Source organism: Osmia lignaria, chromosome 16 (genome assembly GCF_051020975.1).
Source record: "Osmia lignaria lignaria isolate PbOS001 chromosome 16, iyOsmLign1, whole genome shotgun sequence".
Taxonomy (NCBI): Eukaryota; Metazoa; Arthropoda; class Insecta; order Hymenoptera; family Megachilidae; genus Osmia; species Osmia lignaria.
The window spans coordinates 533,024-557,047 of NC_135047.1; the positions used below are offsets into that span (position 1 = coordinate 533,024).

General features: G+C 37.0%; 2 protein-coding genes and 1 long non-coding RNA gene across 6 annotated transcripts; 1 reads left to right on the forward strand and 2 right to left on the reverse strand.

Moving 5' to 3' along the window:
• Nucleotides 1-2,490: 2,490 nt before the first annotated feature.
• On the reverse strand, nucleotides 2,491-8,292 carry RIC-3 (RIC3 acetylcholine receptor chaperone). 4 transcript variants are annotated; one of them, XM_034317680.2, is made up of 8 exons: nucleotides 7,997-8,289; nucleotides 7,412-7,765; nucleotides 6,718-6,980; nucleotides 6,440-6,632; nucleotides 5,996-6,135; nucleotides 4,913-5,067; nucleotides 4,655-4,841; nucleotides 2,494-4,068 (listed from the first exon to the last, which is right to left on the reverse strand). In XM_034317680.2, the coding sequence occupies exons 1-8, from the start codon at nucleotides 8,139-8,141 to the stop codon at nucleotides 3,472-3,474; spliced, it is 2,034 nt and encodes a 677-aa protein (XP_034173571.2). In that variant the 5' UTR covers nucleotides 8,142-8,289; the 3' UTR covers nucleotides 2,494-3,471. The 4 variants fall into 4 exon arrangements, with proteins under 4 accessions (XP_034173574.2, XP_034173571.2, XP_034173573.2 ...); XM_034317682.2 differs by lacking the exon at nucleotides 5,996-6,135 and adding an exon at nucleotides 5,628-5,677 and having other exon boundaries at nucleotides 2,495-4,068; nucleotides 7,997-8,288; XM_034317681.2 differs by lacking the exon at nucleotides 5,996-6,135 and adding an exon at nucleotides 5,628-5,680 and having other exon boundaries at nucleotides 2,496-4,068; nucleotides 7,997-8,287.
• A 1,819-nt stretch (nucleotides 8,293-10,111) lies between these two features.
• LOC117601204 (heat shock protein 83) lies at nucleotides 10,112-12,957 on the reverse strand. Its single transcript, XM_034317679.2, has 2 exons — nucleotides 12,799-12,957; nucleotides 10,112-12,322 (listed from the first exon to the last, which is right to left on the reverse strand). Exon 2 carries the CDS (start codon nucleotides 12,320-12,322, stop codon nucleotides 10,166-10,168), a length of 2,157 nt encoding a protein of 718 aa, XP_034173570.1. The 5' UTR covers nucleotides 12,799-12,957; the 3' UTR covers nucleotides 10,112-10,165.
• A 2,363-nt stretch (nucleotides 12,958-15,320) lies between these two features.
• Nucleotides 15,321-23,684, forward strand: LOC143306160 (uncharacterized). Its single transcript, XR_013063603.1, has 3 exons — nucleotides 15,321-15,739; nucleotides 16,939-17,073; nucleotides 22,954-23,684. It is a non-coding gene; the product is annotated as an uncharacterized LOC143306160 (long non-coding RNA).
• Nucleotides 23,685-24,024: the final 340 nt, after the last annotated feature.

Sequence of the window (24,024 nt, forward strand, 5' to 3'; positions counted from 1 at the left end):
CGATGGCCCTTGACATATAAAAAACGGCACAAAATATCCTGGATTTTTAATATTTTTCGATCGGTTGTATATTAGACATAATATCGAAAACATGTTGAGTTTGCTACAAACTGCTACACCCGATCCGTACAGGAGACTGGTAAAATGCTGATTACTTAAGAAAAGCAGCCCGAAAATAAATCTGTCAGATTTATTAAAATTTTTTTAGACAGATAACTTAGTATATTCTTTCAGCATAGAATGTGTTATTATGCTGGATTTTCCCGATTCTCCTGAAAGTGTGCGAGGCTGGCAGAACGACACAGCTCGAGCGAGTTCTTGAATGCTGACGAACGTAGAAAAAGACAAATAGCGAAAGAGAAAGAGGTCCGAGAATTAAAGGGTCCGAGAAAAAACATTTGAGTGAGACAATATTAATTTAACCATAACTTTTTTATTTTTCATTTTTGCTAAATGAAACTTTTACCAATGTAATTGGAAGGTTCTTCTGATCAAAATAAGACCAAACACGACATAATTTGCATTATATTTACTTATTTATTTAAAACCTAATGCAAATATATAAAGTAACTATAATTCAAATTACGTCGTGTTTGATCTTGTTTTAATCGAAAAATTTCATCAATACGCTAGTGGAAATTTCATTCAAAAGAAAAATCAGTCATTAGTCATTATAAAGCAACGAAGCGAAAGTGCAGCATAACTACACAGAAAACACATAAGGTTTATAGCAAGCTTAACATTTTCTATTGTATTATGGTAATCACTATATTATAGTTTTGTTTCCTTGTTGTATTATAGGAAAGTAAAATATGCAATATCGTATAAGCGTGGACCAGTTGCAATAGTTGCAAGAAACCTGATATGTATATAACAAATTAAATGAGGAATCAAATTGTATCTAATCCATCTTTCATTGTAATGACCATTCAGAGAATAAAATTATAATAGTTGTAAGGAATAAGAAATAAAACTGACAAACCGTTAAAGATTGAAATTTCCTTATATCCTTACAATTTAACCTAACCAATTTTCCTCGTATATCTTCGAATTTACGTATTGTAATAGTTAGAATAACAGTAATATCTAATTGAAGAAATTACTTCTGTATCACGTACTTTTATCATATGGACGTACATACATATGTATATATATAAAACTTAAATATTAAAAAAAATATCAAAGAAAGATGCAGTTCAACTCCTTCTTTTAACTGCTTCCCAAGTTAATGTATTTCATAGTATTAATGTATTAAAAATGTATTTTTATGTATTAAAGAAACGTTAATGCATTAAGAATCAGAACTGAAACCGTAGAATCGGGATTCGAACTGAATCTCCTGGTTTCTCACTTCTACCATATTGCCATGGACGAAATTATATTATTTTGTCGATTCGTCGATGCTGCTGCCACGTGCTTTAGCGGTTTGAGCATCGAGCCGATAACGTAGAAATGACGAAAGCAGCCGAACTCTGCCAAACCCGCAGAGCTCACACGGACACGTGGGACAACGCGCTTGTGTTAGATGAAACAACTGCGGTAGGGGAATCACTGGGACGTCGTGGGACGTCGTGGAGAGGGTAAAAATTTGTCCCACGTCCCACGGTTCTGGCATCACTGCTTGGAGGGCCTGCGAAGAATCCCTCGTAGAATCCCTCGGCTCTCATAGCCCTTATCTATGCTTCAACACTTTGTATTAATATTGTTTCCTGTAAAATGCTCTTTTTATTCACGGCCAGCAGCAGTATAAAAATGTCTAAATATATACAGTAAAATCTCGGTTAATGCATTTCAATCGGAATCAAATATGAACTCGAATCTACAGAACACGTTTGGTGAGCGACTTCGGATCGCGTTTGATGTGGTGACAGCCGAGAATCGAGGCAGAGTACGGGAAAAAATAGCAAGTTTAAATACCTGTATACATGTGAAACAATACTAACGCAATCAAAATTTAAGATTAAAACCTTTTTATTTTTGACCTTTTTTTAATGAAAATATTACTAACGTATCTGTGAGATTTTTCTGATTAAAACAAGATCAAACATGACATAATTTGAATTATAATTATTTGTTTACTTATTTATATCTAAATAAGTAAAAATAATGCAAATTATATGGTGTTTGGTCTTATTTTAATCAGAAAAACCTTACAATTACATTGGTGAAAGTTTCATTTAGCAAAAATGAAAAATAAAAAAGTTATTGTTGAATTAATATTGTCTCACTCGAATGTTTTTTCTCGGTTCATGTTTTCTTAGTAGTAATATACAATACAAAAAATGCGGCAGCTTTATACCATTGACATAGAAATGTTCTAAAACTATTTAATTTAAAATAAAAGTCATAATAAGGTTTCAATAAATCCTGCATTTTTTTATTGTTTCGCAACTAGCTTTTTCTATATAGGTATTATATAACAATACTAACAATTTTATCTGATATTAATTATGAAAAAATGAATACTATGAACATTAATATATTGTTAACATTGTCATATAAGATCATGCAATTAAATAAATTGTATGCTTTGCGCATAATAGTATCTTCAGTTTTAACTTGCAATTTAATTTTTTTCATTTTTTTACATAAGAATTATCACTCTATATTATACACAAAATAATGAAGATTATTTCTTGCACTTGCATCCAATATAGAATTGCACTAATTAAACATAGGTATGGAAATGACAATGCTGCATACTAAACGATTTTATAAACTACATCATTATAAAATCTTCATTTAAATGTAATTCAAATACTGCCATATACAGCGCGATATAAAACTCATAAATAAAAAAACAACGAACAAAACGTTTATAGTGGTGACATAATAAAAAATACTAAGTAGCATTATTTTCAAACAACTGGTATATGCACAAGCATATACATAGATCAGTGCTTGCCAATCACCATACCTGATACAGAATCAGAATCAGTTTAGAATTGTATAGTATCTATTGACTGTACTATAATCCTGTGGTCTTCATTGCACAATGACACTACCGAACATGTGCACGAAGCACTGCCTCTTGTTTGGCCCCTCTGATTAAGAAATTTCTGATTCTATTGAATATAGGATACAATTGGCAATAATGTGATCATGCAGTAAATTTGAATGTTTTGAACTTATTAAGTATTTGGCAGTGCTTAACCAACATCTGTATCGTTCATTATTACTTTTATCAAATACTTTTTTCTTTCTTCTGTAGTCCATCAATTTTAAAGATTGGTAAACACTGATTTAATTAAACGTTAGTTTGTCATCTCAGTTTCCTTTTGTTCTGAACTGTCTTTTCATTATAAGGCAACCCATTGTCTTAGTCTCCACTCTCTTCAATTTGACCGCCGGTAATTCCTGTAATTCGTTGTTCTTACAGTCATTATTTCCCATTTCCTCTTGCGAAGACCATGTAGTACCAATTAAATACATTTTTCATTGACATGTTTAAGATGAAATTTTGTACATTTTTTATATACTTCTTCCATCATCGTCTTCTTCTTCGTCGCTGTCATCTTCCTCGTCTTCCTCTTCCTCAGTTCCTTCATCATCTACTTCTTCAACTTCTTCGTTATCTTCCTCGACATTTAGTTCTTGTTTTCTCTTCTCTTCTACTTTTTCTTCCTCTTCTTCTTCTTCCTCTTGCTCTTCTTCAGACTCTTCCATGTATTTCTTTTTGTTTCTGTTTTCTTCTATCCTTTCTTCGTCAACTTCGATCTCAATCTCTTCTTCTTCCCCATCTTCTTTCCTTTCTTCTTCATCTTCTTCGTCTTCCAGCTCTTCTTCCTCTTCTTCTTCCTCTTCTTCCTTCTCTTCCTCTTCCTCTTCTTCTTCTTCTTCTTCTTCTTCTTCTTCTTCTTTTTGTTCTTCTTCTTGTTCTTCTTCAGTCTTTACACCCTGCATGTTCTTTTTACGAATTTCTTTCACTCTGTTTTCAATATTTTCCGTGACTTGTATTTTTTGTCTACCATCAATTATGTCAACATTTGGCAAGGTTTTTGTGCCTTCCACATTCAAGGTTGTTACATCTTCTACCTCGCGTAGATCTTGATTTTCTTCCTCAGATTCCTAATTTAATGGTAAAATAGTTAGTATTTTCGTGTTCAACATAATTTACCGGTGTTGATGTTTAAATTGTATATAAGGACAATTGATAGATTGTATGTAATTGAATGTGTAATGATCATATAATAGATTCTAACTATAATAACTAAAGAAGCTAACTAATTCTCATCATCAATAAATAAGTACTATTAGTTGTCTTATTAAAAAAATCAAATTAATAAGGGATTAATAATATAAGTGTTGTAATTATTTATAGCAGTAAGAAGAATGTGAAATGTGTAATATTTCGCATTAGAATTAGTCGATTAATAATAAATTCAATGCACAATGTAAATTAGATGTTAATCTTTAAAACAAATCACAGAATCCAAATGGCTATTATTTGCACTATAGCATATCGGTATTGAGCTTACACAAATAATTAAGTAGAAAAGCTATTTTTACGGTTCGTAATAATTCTCGTGATTTGTCATTTTCATGTTAAGTAATATGTACAGAAGCAAACAATTAAATGAATGAAAGAATCACCAAATAAAACAAGGCTCCGCAGATTCGTTTGATTCTGTTGGTAATTCTAATATTTTCTTACAGCTGCATTTTGGTCGAGACTGATGAGGGAAAGGGTCATTTTGCCTGAAAGTACAACAGGTGCTTCTACGTCCTCTTCCGGTTTTTGAGCTTGCGTTTCTGAATCTGTTACAAGTAATTCACACTGTGAGGGAAGTGCACCTTCTAAATATATTGGTTTCGGCGGTGTTTTTTCCCTTTCAGTGTGACTAAAACAACACGATTGATATTATTACACATCTTGGGCTAACAATCATTAGACTTTTTATATTTCTATTACCTGGGTGCAATAGGTATTATAGGAGTGGAAGGTCTACTACCTTTACCCTCACAACTAGCTGTCATTTCCATACCCATGACTTTAACAGTTGGTGAATCTATATTTTCTACTTCTTTGTCTGCGTTACTATAATCTGCCTGGGCAACGGCATCGTCCTGTAAATTAAATTATTTAAATAAACAACCTTCTATACTATTTTCTTTAAAGTATAGTTACACAATATTTAACATAATATATATTATTTTTAATGGATACTACAGCATGATGGTTAATACTCATAAATTAATAAAAAGTAAAAGTTTGTTATACTTCTTTTAAAAGTATAATATAGCATTTATACAAACACCATGCAACTGAAAAATAAAACACTGAAATTATAGTGCTAATTTATTTTTAAAAAATTCGTGTTACAAAGAAAAATATGTATATGAAAATAAAATTTTATTTTTGATTACAGCAATCAATAACTTGCAGTTATCATGCACTCAAATTTAATCGCTTTTAATGGCAGGATTAAAAGTAGGATTTTAGGTGTAATGCATGTTACAAATATTTATAAACAATGTTATTATAGTATTAAACCCTTGATATTGTGATGAATGAACATTTTGAACGGGATAGATTTTTTTTTAAGAATGAAGAGAACTTTAATACATATAATTTCTCACAAACTCTGGTTACTCTGGTTAATAAATCTTTGAAGCAAAGAATATACCTTAAATGAACGATTGACCCCTGCCAAGCCTTTGGACTTTGGAGGCCCATCTACTATTTAAATATAAAATTAAGAACTATAAATTCTATTACTTAATATACTTAATAATTTAAATGCTTTGAACGAGTATGCACTTTTCATCAAGATGAATGTGTAAAAAATTGTGAATAATTAAATAACGGATATATAAAAGCATTGAAATGTAGAAAAAGCAAAATATTGAAGACCTCATAGTAATAATACGACATGTACATAATGTACTTTAGGAGAAGGTAAAATTTTAAACGCAATCAGAACACAACAACGTGCATAATTCTAAGGACTACTAAACTGAAAATGTAAATTGTTTCATAATTAGTCTAGTAAACCTTGAGTTCTTGTTGTGAGCTTGGACTATGCATAACTGAACGTGATATGTTGCCCATCTGAACAACAATTCTTTCCATGGCTGCTTCCGTCTCGACCAAACGTCGTCTCAGTTGATCTATCTCTATGTCTCCTGCCGCTTCTTGTGTTCCAGCATGTACAACATTACCAAACGAATTCAGAGAATATACACGAGTACTTACAATACTTGAAATTTTAGTCTAACATTGTTTTAGTTAAATTCATGGTATAAATACGTGTGTGTTCTAATTGTGCAAACCTTGCATCATGCAACACCATTAAAAATCTGATTAGATACTCAAAAGAACATGTACCTTATCTTTCACTATTTCTTTAAAGGAACTAGCTTTCAAGGAAAACACTGCATTAATGATAAAGTAAATCAAGTGTTGTCGATAATTTTTTGAAAAACTGAAAGAACTTACGATCTTTTAGCTCCTCTATAGTAGGTGCAGGCCTCTGTGGCGAAGGAGATCTTTCCTTAGAATAATTCATTGTGCCACCAGTCATTGCACTAGCAAAAGCTTCAGGACTAAATACCATTTTTCGAAATTCTTTTTCTGCTGCTGCTCCTGGGTATTCTGAAATGATTTCACTATCCGAATTTTTCTTTAGCACCTAATAAAACAATACATAAGTTTGAGGGTATAGTTTACAACAAATAAATAAAAAATAACATGAAATAAAATATCCTACAAATTACCTTGACAATTGTATACAAAAAGAATAACACAATGCCTAATGTATACAGTGGCATAATAATTCCCATAGTACCATTTCCCTTTGGTGCAGAAACAACATGCCCTGCACCTCCCAAAGGTGGTCTCATTTTTGGCACAACTTGATCAGGTCTATCTATTACTTTTGGTACAATATGAGAGGAGGGTATTGCTCTACCACGCTCTCTCAATGCAGGATGCAAACCTCCTGCATGTGGTGGTGTACGCCTTTCTTGTCTGATAGTACCTAACATATAGATAAAATGTTAGGAAGAAATGATTTAAAACATTTATTAATATATTATTATCAAAGTTTATATAAACAACGTTAGTTTGTATTTCCCCTATATAGTGGAAGAAGCTGCTACATAGATAGATACAATCATGACTATAGGTCAAACTTATTCCCATCTACTCATCACTAGTTATACTTGCTCTTTTGGCAACTTGCCAAGAAGAAGAGATAATTTGAATTTGTTTTCCATGTATAATTGGTAAGATTAATAATTCCAAAATTATGTTTGAAGTTGAAAGTAAAATTATTTAGTAGTGTTATTGAATGTTTAATTATACTAAAAGCATGTAAGTACATTAATAGCAGAAGAAAGTTGCACATGTTATGTGTCTTGTTAGTGAATAGTATTAACAATTTTGAGCAAAACTTTATATAGTTCTTACTGTGAGGCATTAAAATATGATATCTTATCAGATGCGGAGTTCCTAGTTGAGAAAGGGGAATGCCAAAAGACATTTTTAGGCATAGAGAGCTATTGAATGATCTGATTTCTTCCAAAACCTGTTTATAAGACTTTCCCAAACGTTCTCTTTCAGCAAGAAATGTAGATAAATCTATACCACATCTTGCTAAAATTTCTTCTCTACATAAACTTGCACTTTGCGGCGTCAGTTTTATAGTTCTCAAAGCATCTCTTACCCTTGGATCAATCTGATGATGCTTTAATATATTCTGACACATTTCATATACAATATCAGCAGCAGTAACATCACTTTCAAATATTACATCGCAGCATGCTAATAAATATTCAAAAACATACTAAAATATATTTCACAGTCCTGGATAACGAATTGCAAAGATTAAAAATTGAGTAGTACTGAAAAAAGGATGTTATAATCCTAATTAAATCATTGAACTGTTTAAATTGGATTAACATTAAGAAGTTAATTTAATAGAAAACATGTTGGTACATCATCACTCATCCTTCTTTCTTTCTGAAGATTTTGATACAAGTATTAAAATCTTACCAGAAGTATCAGATGTATGATGTGAAGTGACAGATGCTGTGAGCATAGGGTAGAAAATTTTCGGCCACAATACCGCAAAGCACCCTGCCACGATTGCTAAAATGAAAATCGTCTTTCTTGGGCCGAAATCCGTTATTTCAGCCATATTCGGAAATTCGTCGTTCGTATAACTTTCGTAATTTCGTTAAAAGGTAAAATAGTCGTGGATCTTCCACTACCACGTTCAAGGATCGCAGAACGGATGGAAGGCACAGCAGCGCACTGTCGTCTGCTATTTCTGTCATGGGACAGGGCTGTACCTATCCGCTTTTGTTCTTAAAATATTTTCCCTTAATTTTCGTTTACTAAAACTTGCAAACCATTTTTCAAACAAGATCGTGAAAAAGAACAAAGTTTTAAATTTAAATTCCTCTTGATTTCTTTGAAGCTAAGATCGTAGAATAAATTTGTATATGAAATTTAAAAAAAAAGAATCTTGAAAATCAGAAAAATTAACGCGAGCATGACTATATTTAAAAATTCATGTTTTATATTTAGATGTTGACTAACTTAAAATAATAATTGTGACATAACACAGTAAACAAATATTACATAAGATTGAAACAATTTGATCGTTTCTCCTTTCTTGCCTGGGATTAATGTGGTACTTGTTACAAGAATAAGCCAAAAAGCTGGCCAGAAATAGCAGGTTCTGGCAATGTCATAGAGGCAAAGTAAAAAGATCTTGTTTATTAGGTAAAATAATAGAAATATATATGTACAAGTCAGGGCCACTGATCTTACTTCCATTTATTTACATCATATATTAACAATGATAACAACAATAATGATAATAAGAAAATGATTGCTTACAGTATACTAAAATTGATGATGTCCTATGGATTATTTAAATTTATATAACTTATTCTGGACCTCCTCTCTGAAAACAGAAAACTTATCTCAATATACAAAGTCTCTTTAGATCTATGTACTATAAATATATATGTGTGTGTGTGTGTGTGTGTGTGTATATATATATATATATATATATATGAAAATTTTCATTAGATCGAATGAATAATACAAATAAAATAACAATATACTTACGTTAATATATGCTATTTCTTTCTCATCGATGGGTCGTCTCTGAAATCGTGGAGGTAGATGAATGTCATCTATTGTTGGTAAAACGATTACGTTTGGCCCTGTTGCACCTACACCTCGTTGTTGTAATGTCGGCCCTGATTGCGCAGACTGTACGTTCGAAGCCCCAGGAGTTGCTAACCAATAACAAGGATTTCATTCGGCTTTTAAAACTAAGCTATTTAATGATTGTTATGTGACATTACCTCTGCTTATTCCTCCCTTACGAAATTTAATCATAGGCACGTGCGGTTTTACCACCTATAGCAATTTAATTCATGTAAATTACATGTTTATTATGTGCATACGTGAACATACGGTATACGTTTCTTACTATTATACCGATGCACTAACCTTCCAACCTTTGCTTGCCATCATAATTTTTCTAACAATTCTGTCTATGATATGCAGAAAACAAGTGTTACCAAATGTTACTTGCGACAGTGTCTTCTTTCGTTCACTTCAAAGTTGCGAGTAGATGGCGTGTTTTGACATACCTACCTTATCGAAGTACAAAATGTTCGATGGAAACTAATGCGTGCAAAGTTCCATTGACCACTTGTGCAATACGATTTTACAGATGATATTACTGTATGTATATGTACATACACAATACTTGATACGAAACGAAATATAAATAAAAAAAGTATTGAATTTGAGATTCTTTTTTATGGAATTTAGACTAACTTGAATTGGTAAATCATGTTTAATAATTTATCTATACCGATTACTGTAACCATGACGATTATTCATTTTTTTTTCTAATTGATTTTGCGATTACACTTGTAGTATCTACTTAGCAATTTAAAGGAAATGGTAGTAATACAAATCTGTACACATGTAAATTTTATTTTATTGTAAGCTTAACTTAATTCCAAAATATTTATTATCTAAAACAAAATTTTGTACTATAAATTAAGTAGGGTTTGTGTGATACAAGAAATGAAAATGAGAATGTTTAATGACACCACATAAAACGTGGCTACTTTGGCAGTCTTTTAATAACTACAATGACATTAATATTAATTTCACATTCAGATCTTAAACTTAATCTACTTCTTCCATTCGGGAAGCATCTTCCGCATCTCCTTCAAGAGGAGGTACATCTTCTGTACTTTGTTCCTCTGGAGCAGGTTCTTCCTCATCAATACCAAGACCCAACTTGATCATTCTGTAAATTCTTGCGGCATGAACCTGTGGTTCATCCAATGTAAAACCTGAGGAAAGGAGTGCTGTTTCGAACAACAAGATTACCAAGTCCTTCACTGCTTTGTCACTCTTGTCAACCTCTGCTTTTTGACGAAGGGTTTCGATGATGGCATGATCAGGATTGATTTCAAGATGCTTCTTTGCTGCCATGTATCCCATAGTAGACGTATCCCTAAGAGCTTGAGCTTTCATAATTCTTTCCATGTTAGCTGTCCAACCATATTGTGAGGTGACTATACAACAAGGAGAGTCAACCAAACGATTTGATACTACAACCTTTTCTACTTTGTTGTCAAGAATGTTCTTCATTACTTTGCACAAGTTCTCAAACTTGGCTTTGTCTTCTTCTCTCTTCTTCTTTTCTTCCTCATCTTCAGGGAGTTCCAATCCTTCTTTGGTTACAGATACTAATTGTTTTCCATCGAACTCTTTCATTTGTTGTACTACATATTCATCAATAGGTTCCGTCATGTAAACAACTTCAAAACCACGTTTCTTGACACGTTCAACGAAGGAACTGTTTGCAACTTGTTCTTTGTTCTCTCCAGTGATGAAGTAAATGTGTTTCTGATTTTCTTTCATTCTGCCTACATAGTCCTTCAGAGAGCAAGCTTCATCACCAGAAGCAGAGGTGTGATATCTTAAAAGGTCAGCCAATTTACTCCGGTTGGTGCTGTCCTCGTGAATACCTAATTTAATATTTTTACTAAATTGTTCATAGAATTTCTTATAGTTATCCTTATCTTCTGTAAGTTCTTCAAATAATTCTAAACATTTTTTAACAAGGTTTTTACGAATAACCTTCAAGATTTTATTCTGCTGAAGCATCTCACGAGAAATGTTGAGAGGAAGATCTTCGCTATCAACTACACCTTTCATGAAATTCAAATATTCTGGAATTAATTCTTCACAGTTGTCCATAATGAATACCCTCCTTACATAAAGCTTGATGTTATTCTTTCTCTTCTTATTCTCAAACAAATCAAATGGCATCCGCCTTGGAACAAAGAGTAAAGCTCTGAATTCCAATTGGCCTTCAACAGAGAAGTGCTTAACAGCCAAATGATCTTCCCAATCATTAGTCAGTGATTTATAAAATTCACCATATTCCTCCTGAGAAATATCATCAGGATTTCTGGTCCAGATAGGTTTTGTTTTATTTAATTCTTCATCTTCTGTATATTTTTCCTTGATAGTCTTCTTCTTTTTCTTCTTTCCTTCTTCCTCTGCTGCCTCTTCGCTTTCATCTATGTCTTCAACTTTTGGTTTTCCATCATCCTCTTCCTTTTTCTCCTCAGGTTCTTCAGCTTCATCTTCGCTCAATTCTTTCTCACGTTCCTTCTGAACTACTAACTTAATTGGATAACCAATAAATTGGGAATGTTTCTTAACGATCTCCTTAATTTTACTTTCTTCTAAATATTCGCTTTGGTCTTCCTTGATATGTAAAACAATTTTTGTTCCACGTCCCAATGGCTCTCCAGGGTCATGCCTGACAGTGAATGATCCTCCAGCGCTAGATTCCCATAGGTACTGTTCGTCATCATTGTGTTTTGAAACAACTGTAACTTTATCAGCAACAAGATAGGCAGAATAGAATCCTACACCAAACTGACCAATCATGGAAATATCAGCACCAGCCTGAAGAGCTTCCATAAATGCCTTGGTACCAGATTTAGCAATTGTACCAAGATTATTTACTAAATCAGCCTTGGTCATACCAATACCAGTATCAATAATGGTCAGAGTGCCATCATTCTTGTTTGGAATGATTTTAATGTACAATTCTTTACCGCTGTCCAACTTGGAAGGATCAGTCAAAGACTCGTAGCGTATCTTATCAAGAGCATCGCTGGAGTTTGAGATTAATTCTCTGAGAAAAATTTCCTTATTGGAATAAAAGGTATTGATGATCAGAGACATAAGCTGAGCAATTTCAGCTTGGAATGCAAAAGTCTCCACATCGCCAGCCTCAGTTTCCATTTGTGCAGACATCTACAATGAAAATTATAGAATGATATCAAATATTTTCTTATTGCATTTATTTTTTAATAATTTTTATATAAAAAAGACATCATATTTTAATTTCTTGCACACCTTATCTTTGTGCAAATTTTTAAAAATGTCATTCTGTATCTAAGCAATTTAGATAGACAAATTTCATAAATTTCACAAAGAAAAAACACGTGTCGCGTCCATTCGAAAATACGCACACAGAATGTCGACCGTGAAAATGATAAGCATAAAATAATGAAAATTATGACCAAAAAAATACTACAATTATAGCAATATTTAATTATAAGTAAAAATGCAATAAAGTAATAATGATTTAACACTTCAGCTATTGTGAGAACAATTTTCATCTTTCATTATTCATGTGATTTAATACATTTTATGAACATACAGAATGACGTTATAAATAAGCTAAATACTTCTTAAACATTAATTTAAAAAAAAGAAAACGACTGTACCTTGATGTCCAGTTGAATGGCTGTTAGAAAATGCTTCTCAAGAATACGAGAACACGTTGTCGAGCACCTGGCAGATTATTGAATGAAGTGGCGCGCTGATCAAGTTTCGCTTTATATACTTCGGAAAATTCTAGAATGTTCTAGAACATTCTAGAACATTTTTACCTCCTTGAACGATTCACATCCGGTAAAATATATACCAATCATGATGAATTTTTCATCAATCGAACTCCTTCATTCATATTAACAATTCTATTTACCTTCGATAAATATGCGTGCACGAGTTTCCTTTAATAGAACGTTATCGCGTTCATTTTAAAGGGTAAAAATCCTGTTAGTTTATTTTTCCCTTAGCGTGGTAACTTCCGGCATTTGTTATGAGCGAACTAATCGAACATAATCGCGAATTTTTGAACACGCGAATAGACAATTCTTATCAGAACACTTCCTGTTAATCGTGATTCAGCTTTTCGCGAATGCCATCGCTTGATCTACAAAAATTACATATAAAAAATTCAACTTGATTTGAATAAAGAAATATTCATCATTACGTCGTTCGATCGATTTTCTTCCTCATTAGATATGCATAGAAATAATCTATGATCTTCGGTATGTTAGCTGATCACAGATTTATAAAATAATTTCAAATTACAAGTCTGGTGTTATTCGACACAAAAATTTCAGTATAGACATTTAACTTTCAAAAGGTTCTATACTGTAATTTGTATAGACAAAAGTCTTTGTAAAATGACTCATTCCTTTTAGAAGTTAAATGAATACAATGTTTTAGGAAAAAATAGTGATATGATGATTCATTATGTGTTATGCATATTCATGAGAAACTAGAAGAATACTAGAACGTTGATGTATGAAATTAATAAACTAGATCGTTCAAGGGTGAAATTTATCATATGTATAAAAAGAAAATTTACAAGGTTTTATTATATATTTTGTTTTCATAAAATAATGATTGATATATCATTGGAGAAATGTGAAAATGATCAACACTCAAAGTGGCGGAAAGAATTCATAAAAACCGCGGAAGTTCGGTCGGTATTGAATGGAATTTAAGTTGTATCGAAACGTGGCGCCCCCTAAGTTTCTTACGAACTATCGATTTTGTACATATGTACATACATCATGCTTGCTGTTGAAAACCCATGAAACTCAAATTTCATTCGACAAATGAACATTTATTTTTGAAAGCAACTCTCAATTATTAAATTTAAAAGAAATTCATATTCTACTTTCCACTTGCAATCTTGTAATTATAGAAATTCATCTAACCGAATAGTTTTTAATTTTGAAATTGATAAAACAGTCGTATCGTACTAGTGTATGAATCGATACTAATTAGTCGATAGAGGGACATTAATTTGATCGATTTTTGAATTCTAGAAGCGCGAAATATGATCACGTAAAGAAAAAAAGGAAATATCGATACGCCTTTTGAAATGTTCTCGATTAGTAATCAAGTCACGTGGAAATGACACTACTAGTAATTACCAATGCCCAACTCGTACGTACGTTCCCGTGCAGAATGAATACAGAAATGTTTGGATCGTCTTTTACCTATTCACCGTGTCTTTGACATAGCTTATTCCAGAAGGAAAATTTTCTTACTTCCACCTCTTCTTGATTAAAACGTTCACCTAAGAATTCGAGGGATTTCAAGGAATAAATAAACATTGATTCATTTGAAATGATTCATTTTTATTCGTTTTACAATAAACGAATAATATACATAGACAGTACATAAATGATCATATATGGGTACTTTATTTCCATCAGAGTGTCATAGAAAATTATTACAGCGTTACATAAATCGATTTCACGGATAAACCATGTACAATCTGGTTCACGGCTACAAATGGTACCCCGTTTCGAAGTAACTTTCGAAACACGTCGGACGTGTCGTTGCAGCGGCAGTACTGAAATACATGGGAGAAGATCGCTGGAGTTGATATGGCGAGGAGCTTAACTCCGGTAACCTAGCTTTATGATGTCGAATAATACTCATACAGCTAGATAACCAAAGAAAATGTCCGCGCCAAGATCCTCTCGTCACCTATCAGAAATACTTTTACCGAGAATCTTGAATCATCAAAAAATTTGCTATATACTATAAACTATACACAGTATAGTCTCGATTATCCAAGTCTCGTTCAACTGCAATTCCATATTATCCGATGAAACGATGGATTTTGCTTTTGAGTTTTAACCTCTTAACTTAATAATTATATTATAACAAGTGTATTTTGCCCGATTATTCTCGAGCTTTTAAGTTAAGAGGTTAAGGATTCCTGGCAGGAAGGAATACTTGGTACATCACCTAAAAATATAAAAGACAATCGCTTCTTTCTCTACGCAATGAAAATTGAACGATCTGTCCATATTATTATCTCAGATGATCGAGATGATACTGTACAGTGATCGTAGTCGTTGAATTGTCGATCACGAATGGATCGTTTTTCTTGATCGTTCTTTCCTCGTTGTGGAATAGCGAGGTACACGTGTCGTTAGCAGCCTGTAACAGAAAGAGTAGGAGAAATCGTAAAACGTTTAACAACAAGAATCGTTCTTTTGTCGCGTAACCAGGAATTGATTGATATGCGCAAGGCTTTGAAAAGTGAAACACAAGCCGCTGACATTTCGGAGTGAAAGTCTAAGTGGTCGGTAAAAGAGCGGGCCTTTGGCTACGGGATAGATAGCCACGGGCTACGAGGAGCCGCGTACATCTGAAAATTCTTTTGACGTTTCCAGGTCAAAGTTGTTTCTCGTAAAAGCACCGCATGGAAAGCACCGAGAACACGGAGAAAGCGACCAGCTAAGATCGATCCAGACACATAAATTTATAATTTATACTCGATTTTTTCATTCAACACGGTTTTCGGAAAGAATTTCCATTGAGAAAAGAAAATGCTGAATAAAGGAACTGAAGGTATGTATTCGATCAACGTTCTGCTCGCGTTTAACCGCAAAACCCGAGCGATCGAAATAAATCAAGACTTTGCTGAATCGTACAGCATATAAAGAACAACCTTACGTCATAATTACTTCAATTTAGAACCACGTATGTACGCGTACACACATCCAAAAGTAACTTCCTGGTTACCATTTCTAGCCAACGAGCCACTAACTTTAACAAAACTTACGCCTCGAGCGATACAGACGGAGGTGAACAAGATTCCAAAGGTATCTATCTATCTTGTATATCGCGCATAAATTCTAACAAACGTTTCTATTCATTCTCGAATCAACATCAAAGAATAGCGCGTTCGATTGAGATTCGAAACAAGGATAGATTTCCATTTGGACATATCACAATGTCATTTGGATCGAAAGAAATTCAAGCATTACTCGATCATCGTTTTTATTATCTGTCGTTCGTTATCCAAGACGCGTTATCTGCTTACGTTTTCTGACGTTACGCTCCTGATATCGAAGGCTCTCTTCGCTTCTCGACTGGCCGCTAAGACCGGTATACATACACCGATGTGTGTTTCGTAAGAGCTTGCATTTGGAGAAAGTTATGATCTCGCGAGTTGCCTTATACCGTTGCTGAACTCTATTTTATTATCGAGTTCTCCGCCTTCTCTGTCTATCTCTGTTCGTGCACGCGCAACCGCTCGATCTCTGTCGAAATTCGTGACCGTGACTGAAAACGAGCAGCGAATTTTACGAGAAGCAACGCTCGAAAACGTTTGACAGCAGTTTCGTATTTTAAACACCGCCCGTTATCGACTCTATTAACCGGCCAAATATGTATATGTCATTTCCAGAATATCGAGTTTCGCAATAGATAATTTTCAAAGATTGCGACACGCGAATATGTTGCTCGAATCGAAAATGTTCGTTCGCTGAAACGATGTCTTCAAATGCAATTCAATCTTATGATTTTTCCGTTTGATTTCAAGATTTCGCTAACGAAATTGTCGCGTTTACGAGGATGAAAGTACAAAAGATTGAATAGAGAAAACGAGCAAAAGAGAAGAAAGAACCTCAGAGAGCGCACTCACCTGCGAAACTTGGTGGTTCGTTTCTCGCCATCGAACACCAGATTCAACGATACACGTAATCCCCCAACTTTCTAATATTCAATTCGCTTTATTATCATTCTATTTTCTTTTGTTCGTAAAGTGGCTGTGGAACGACAGAAGCAACGTTTCCAACTCGAGCAAATCGCTTATCCGAGTCGCGAAATCCGTCGTCGTCGTCGTCGTCGTCGTCGTCGTCGTCGTCGTCATCGTCGTCACGTACCTACGGTAAATACGAGTGAGTACCTATATCTTTACACGATAAGCTGGCCTTCGATTTGTTCCATTTGTTTGCCACGGCTGCTACATTCGAACTGTACTATTATCGAGAGATCACCGGTGTCAAGAATTTCGCGAAAGCTATAAAAAAAAGATAGATTAAGAGATTGCTTCGAACTACGTTTGTACGCTAACAGCTCGAGATTTTACGAAAGTAATTCAGAGAAATTCAAACGAATAACAAAGAAATTTCGCGAAAGAAAGTAACGAACAGAGAAATAATAAAGATCGTTTTCAAGTAAATTCGTACACGGAAGAAAAAAAACAGACTTCTGTTTAAGAAACGTCCGAGCGTTCTTCAAAGCAGAAGGTTATTATCAACGTCGCGGTTGTTTAACGATCTAATTAACGATACAATTAACAGTCCGGTGGTTCTGTGGAGCCATTACAGGACAGGGTCTTTGCACGATACGCCTTATTGACTGTACTTTTTATCGAGAAGTTTAGCGGCGTTCCAAAGCCGATTGCACAACCGATCAAGACGTCTGCACTCGACACGCGTCGATTCGTCTTCTCGATCTATGACTTACCTACTCGTTTCAATTTGGAGAACAACTCAAATACGTGATTTAAAGAAAAATCCAAACGACAGAGTAAAGTTGATGCACGAAGCAGCGAAAGTGAATTACGTTCTTTTAACGAGAAAGAGAGAGACCGGTTTTCGACGTGAGTTCCAATCGTTTACGCAAACACAGCTGCACAAGTACTCGAGATAGCCGGGGCTAATGTCGTTTCACTTATAGGCATTATCACTTCGAATGTACTTATCGAACTTGATTTAATTTCCTCGAGACGCTGTCGTACAGCAGTCAGGCGCGGGAAAAAAGCAGCGGCTTTGAACCGTTTCACGTTCTTTTTTATATTTCTAGCTTTTCAACGTGTGTTTCTTGTACTACTGTCGATTACTTCGTTTGAAAGTCAATATCGAAAAATACGAAAGTTATCGGATGCAGATAGATGCCCCCCCCCCCCCCCCCAAAAAGGAAACTGTAATCATTCGTTCGAATTTGAATTCAAAGTTCAAACACGATCAACCGCGATAGACGTTAAAGACAAGGTAGTAAACGAGTAAGGTCGACTGGTCGTTAAATCGGAATATTCGAATTCCAAAGGACGAAACTGCCAGGTAAACCAAACAAAAAGGTATAACCTTTTCGTATAAATATTTGTTGTACAGGACGACTAATGGGAGGAAACGTTAAGCGTGGGACCCGGTATATACTTCGTCTCGTTATTTACTTAGCGAACAGAACACGGTTTAGCTTGCAAATTAATTTACGATCACAAACCGCGTAGTTGTTTGACTTTTTATCTCACGCGTCGAATTCATTACGTTAGCGGAGAAAAAAAGAGATATGAATTTGTGAATTCTTGAATTCTGTCCCCTTCTATTTCGATTCTTCGAAACCAAAGTCAACTCATAACGCTGGAAATTTATTTTCTGCTTTCCGTGGACTTTTGGCGGTGCCAAAAGAAGGAAATTTTCGAGCTCGTTATTTCGATCGAACGGGTTAATCGGTCGGTGTCACTCGCAACGAGGATTCACGGATCGGTAGTATGCACGCGGAGCGGTCAAACACACACGTCCCTATATGTATACACGGGTATCTACGTTTTATTTCTCGGTCGCTCGCTCTACCGTGCAAATCTCAAATGCATTCGCTGGCACGTTGAAAGATCGTTCGCGATACAGGCTTCCGCAAATGCTACCATAACGCCCGTTGTCCGTTGTTCGCCGCCAATGGTCGTCAAATATGCGATTCAGGGAGAGACGATTTTGTTTTTTCGTTAGTCTATCCGGCAAAACGAGATTCTTAAAACAGGTTCGCGGGGAATTAACGATCGAGTCACGTTCGCGAGAGGCGATCGATTCGATTTGAAAATTCAAATTAGGGACGAGTTTATCTCGATGGAAAGATTGGAGCGGTGTTGAAAAACGTCGGATCAATTGAAACGGTAAGAAGAGTTTTGAATTCGAACGAAGCCGATACGAAGGTTGTTTGGCGAATTTAAAAGCCACCTTGAACTACGTCGAGCAAAGAGTTTTCGCTTTCGAACGCGAGGGAATAAATGAACGAAGAGACGCGACGAACAAGGCGTAAAAATCATGAGAGAATACGGGGGAACAAAAGCATTCGAACGACTGTTATTTTTCCACGGTAGTAAGCCAGATACACGCTGTTGTTGCTAAGAGGGCCGCGGAAATTCGCACGCGAAACGGTGCGAATCGGCAAGCAGACGCTCCGAAGAAGCACACGAAGAAGAAACGCGGAACCGTGAAAACTTAACTTGCCTCGCCGCACCGCGTCGCGCCGCGCCGCGCCGAGCCGAGCCGAGCCGAGCCGCGATTTCGTAAAAGGTAAACGAAGGAGGATGAAACGCGTTGCACAAGAAACGGAGTAGAAACGAACGATAACGAAAAGGAGAGAACCGTCTCTCTCGCTTCACCTCGACCTTGTCTCTATCGCGATCGCTAAGAATTTGCATTCTCTTATTGTGTCGTAAACTAACCGATACATTGCGTTTCTCAATTCGATTTTTATTTTTCCAATATACCTACTTTGAGATAGAAGAAATTTGTATCTATTCGATCGAATGAACCGTGCATTGCTGAAATTCAATTTTAAATCGAATTTTGCTTAGCTCTAATTTCCGCGTTCTTTCGGTCGAAGAAAGTTTAAATTCGAAAGATAAAAAAAGGAAAAAGTACCTGTTGATCGTAGTGTAGAACACGGCCGAGTCAATAGGTGAATTTTAAGTCCTTTACTGTTTCCTCCGTCTTACCAACGGCGCACAGAGGTCCGGGACCGAAAGAGTAGGAAAGAGAGAAGAGTCACACCTGGCGCGGTACGAGATGAGATCACTACCGCACTCACTGATCAACTGGCCCCGCGCCCCACGTCCGGGGCCGCACGCACCTTTCGCGGTTACCCCTTCCTCACCCTCGGAGAGCAAAGCTGCCGCTTTGGGCCCCTCCACTCCCTACCACCTCTTTCCTTTTGCTTCTTCGGCCTCGTTTCCAGCGCCCATTGGTTCGTTCAAATCGACGTCGTGACGTCACCGAAACCGAACCGTCGCGCCGTGCCGGCATACATACGAGAGAGGAATCGAGTCTCTCCTCTCCTCTCTTCTCTCCTCCATCATGCACCCCTCCATTCCTCTTCTCTTTTTCCCCTCTCCACGGCTGCTGTTCTTTCCTCGAGTCGACTACCTGTCCTTCTACCTACGTCCATGTCTTGTATCGTCCTCTGCTCCTCTCTCTCTCTCTCTCTCTCTCTCTCTCCCACTGCTTTCTTTTTCTTTCCTTCTTTGGTCGGTCTTGTTCGACTGGCTCTCCGTTTCTCTCTCTCTGAGAGCATTACCGAACCCTCTCTGTTCTTCTACCTGGTCGATTCGTTCTTTATCGCGTCTACCTTGGTACCGGCGTACTGGCGCGGCGTACCGGCTCCTCTTCTTCGCCATCTCGTATTTTCTCCACTTGTTTTCCGCTTCGAGAGGAAACACATCGATCGGCAAGTTTCTGCTTTTTGACCCTTTGTCCCCCGAGCATCCATGGTTTCGACGGTAGTTCGGCATCCATCTTTTCTTCTTTTCTTCGAAGCGTCTGATATGTACTTGATTTCATTCGTTCCACGCTTCTCTGGCATCGATCGTGTTCCTGTACAACATGATCGGTAATTTTTTGGAGTAGCCTGGACGGTAGCACGATCCCTGGATGGTAACTTTTCAAGGTACACTGGTTGTAAGATGTTCGATGGTTGAACAGGCGGCAGGAATATTTGAAGCCGGCTTCTTCTCGTTCGGTCGGTTCGCCAAGATTGTCCGGCAAAGGAGGATCGCCACCGTCATCGCCAACGTCGCCGCTGCAACGGAGCGAGAGCAGGCTGCCGCTAGGTATACCGCGGGGGGACACAAAAAGGAAAAAAGAACGCATTCCAACGACTATAGTCGGTCCATAACGATTCCCATACGTTGAGAGTGTGCAACGAACAACCAATGACCCTTCCACCGATCTCTCGCGCCTCCTCTTTCCCACCCTTTACCTTTCTCCTTCATGAGTTTCTCTTCTCTTCTCTTCTCTCTTCTCTTCTCTTCTCTTCTATTCTCTCCTCTCTTCTCTCTTCTCTCTTCTCTCTTCTCTCTTCTCTCTTCTCTCTTCTCTCTTCTCTTCTCTCTTCTCTTCTCTCCTCTCTTCTCTTCTCTTCTCTTCTCTTCTCTTCTCTTCTCTGCCGCGTTTTACACAATTCCACGTGTGTCCTCTCCGGCTCTCTTTGCTAACACTGGTACATGCGCTATGCGTATCGGTGGCCACATTGTGTGTGCACGTTGCGATCGAGGTGAAGGCTCGGCCTCGTACGTACCTACATAGCCATTCTGTCCTCTCGTTTTTCGAAGAAAATCCTCGACGTCACGACGACCAGTCGAATATTTCTCGAGTATACCCTCGCTCCTTCTCGAATATCCCTCAGCTATGCCTGCTTGCTTGCCTGCCTGCCTGCTTGCCTACCTGCCTGCCTGCCTGCCGGACTTCTCCCTGCGTTATGTATGCGTGCATGTGCTTTACGAACAGGACGAATCTCTCGTTTCACCGCCGCTCTGCCACGGGGCCACCTTGACATCGAGCAGCGTATCGTAAACGCTCGATCGTAGGTGTAATTACCGATTCACGGCTCGCGATGAACCCCGTGATTTTCACCGGCTTGATTTTCTTCGAGGAAACGGTCAAATGATTACACTCTGCACACTACATCGAAATTGTTCGTCGACCCTTCTTCGCTTTCTCCTTCTCTTTCTCTGTCGAATCTATTAGCAACGGAACACGAGAATTCGTGGGGAAGATCCGGTGTACACCTTGCGTGGGAATCCCGTGCGTGCCTCGTCGATAGGTCTCGCTCTTATGACTCGGTTCCTCTTCGACGAATTTCGTAATTGCAAACTTGCAACTTTTCATGCTTTAAGTTCTTCAGTATACATACTATCTCGTAGTCTCGTGGTGAACGAAGAAAGATCGCGATGCGTTTTGACACAGCCTGTCGTCGCTGTTGAGCTCACCGGAGAGAGGATACTCTGACCCGGATGTGACGTTCTTACTGCGGAAAAATTGCGACACGCAACCGCTCGCCATCCGCATGCCTCCTTGCTAATTGGTCATATGTGATGGGGAATGCAAAATGCGATAGCCGATACGTTTAGAGATTAATTTTTAATTATTTTTCTTCTATACGATATTCGATTGTATTAAAAGTAACAGCAATGCCTGAAACTGGCCTCAAAAATTAATTAACTCGACAAAGACCCCCGTGGAACTTCCTTCGAGGAGTCACGGGGATAAGTATCGTATTCTTTTTTTATATTTTACGCGACGCCTTTTACGTTCGAACGCATTTATGCACCCTAAAAGACACGGCTGCTTGAACGACGTTGAATCGGTTACGCTGTCTGAAAGCGCGTCCTGGGAAGTTCCGCGACTCTACACGTGTCATCCATTTTCAGTTTGTGGGAAAGGCAACGCCGTGACGGAAAGTATGTGCTCGAGTGGACGATATACAAGCGTAATTTCCATGTAGATCAACGACACGACGAAAGAACGATCTCTGATCGCGTCGACGCGACGCGACGCGACCCGGCGTTCCTTGATTCTTCAGGAAAGATTGTGTATTCTCCTCATTAGGTTGCTTTGTCGTGATTTACAATCTATCGGATTCGTTAACCCTTTGTGCTATCGTGCTTAAAAATTTGTACAGCTTTAGAAAGTAAAAACTAATTGCAAGTAGCGATATTAAATAGCGATAAGTAAATTATTCGTCGAATTTCATAGATCAATCGATGATTATTACAGCAAGAATGCAGCAGTGAAAGGGTTAACGAACAGAAGAAGAAGAAGAAGAAGAAGAAGAAGAAGAAGAAGAAGAAGAAGAAGAAGAAAGGGCATGTCTGGTCGATTAGGAGAAACGTATTTCGTTTCTTCTTTTTGAAAGAAACTCGTTTTCCCGTCTCGCCGAGACGGTGAAGGAACAAAGAATCGGCAAAGTTTCGGACCCCGACTTATTCGCGGAATGTTATTACAACGTTAAGCCGTACGTGACGCTTACGTGAATGAAATTTTGCATGCGTATTGGCTTGCCCCGAGTGCCAGGACCTCGAAGGTCGAGCTCCAAGTCGTTGTCGATTATATATGAACCGCGCGAAAAACTTATCAGTTGGACAGGAATTTTATTATAACGATAAAACTGGCAGCTGAAGTCAGAACGTTAAGAATCGCGATGAAAAGGAATTTTCTTCGACTAATCGTCGCCTGTAATATTTAACTAAGAGTAGATGGTCGGCCAAGGACGATTTTTTATTGTTCGTTTCGAAGAAGAATCCATCGAAAGGATCGGTACTGTTATATCCCCCGGTTCTGGTAACTCACCTGCGCCTGTTCAGGTACAAAGCTAATTCAGCCCTGGCTCTCAGGTACAAGCGTTGGCGTCACGAGCTCACTGACGCCCTTCGACTTCCGCCGGATGTACATCGTCCTTGCTTTAGCGTTTCTACCGTTTTCTTTGCGTACACTTGACGTTTTTTTTTCTATTCATTTCGAGCAGTCTTCTGCGAGCAATAGAATCAGAAATTGAATGAAAATCAATGCAATTCTAGAAAGATGTTAGACGTTATAGGAAAAGCGCGATGGACGTGTTGAGGACACTTGTCGTATGGATTTCAAAAACAAAAGAGGGACACCGAAAATCGTGAAATCGAGGTTCTCATTCGCATTCGACAGCGACGCGACTAGTCACCTGGAGTCGTTAATCGTTTCTCGGATGGTTCGTGACATCGTGTTGGTGAGAAAAAATGTTTTTCGTATCGTGTTACGCATATTTTGTGTAAGTAAATCACACCACTTACACCATACCTTGGTGAACCGTAA

Excerpts from the sequence above, each read along its gene's own strand:
- LOC117601204 (XM_034317679.2), bottom strand. The coding sequence starts at position 12,322 with ATGTCTGCACAAATGGAAACTGAGGCTGGCGATGTGGAGACTTTTGCA.
- RIC-3 (XM_034317680.2), bottom strand. The coding sequence starts at position 8,141 with ATGGCTGAAATAACGGATTTCGGCCCAAGAAAGACGATTTTCATTTTA. Across the intron at positions 4,842-4,912 it reads ATAATACCTATTGCACCCAG|TCACACTGAAAGGGAAAAAA; the intron begins GTAATAGAAATA and ends GTGTTGTTTTAG. Across the intron at positions 4,069-4,654 it reads GTCTCGACCAAAATGCAGCT|GAATCTGAGGAAGAAAATCA; the intron begins GTAAGAAAATAT and ends CCATTAAATTAG.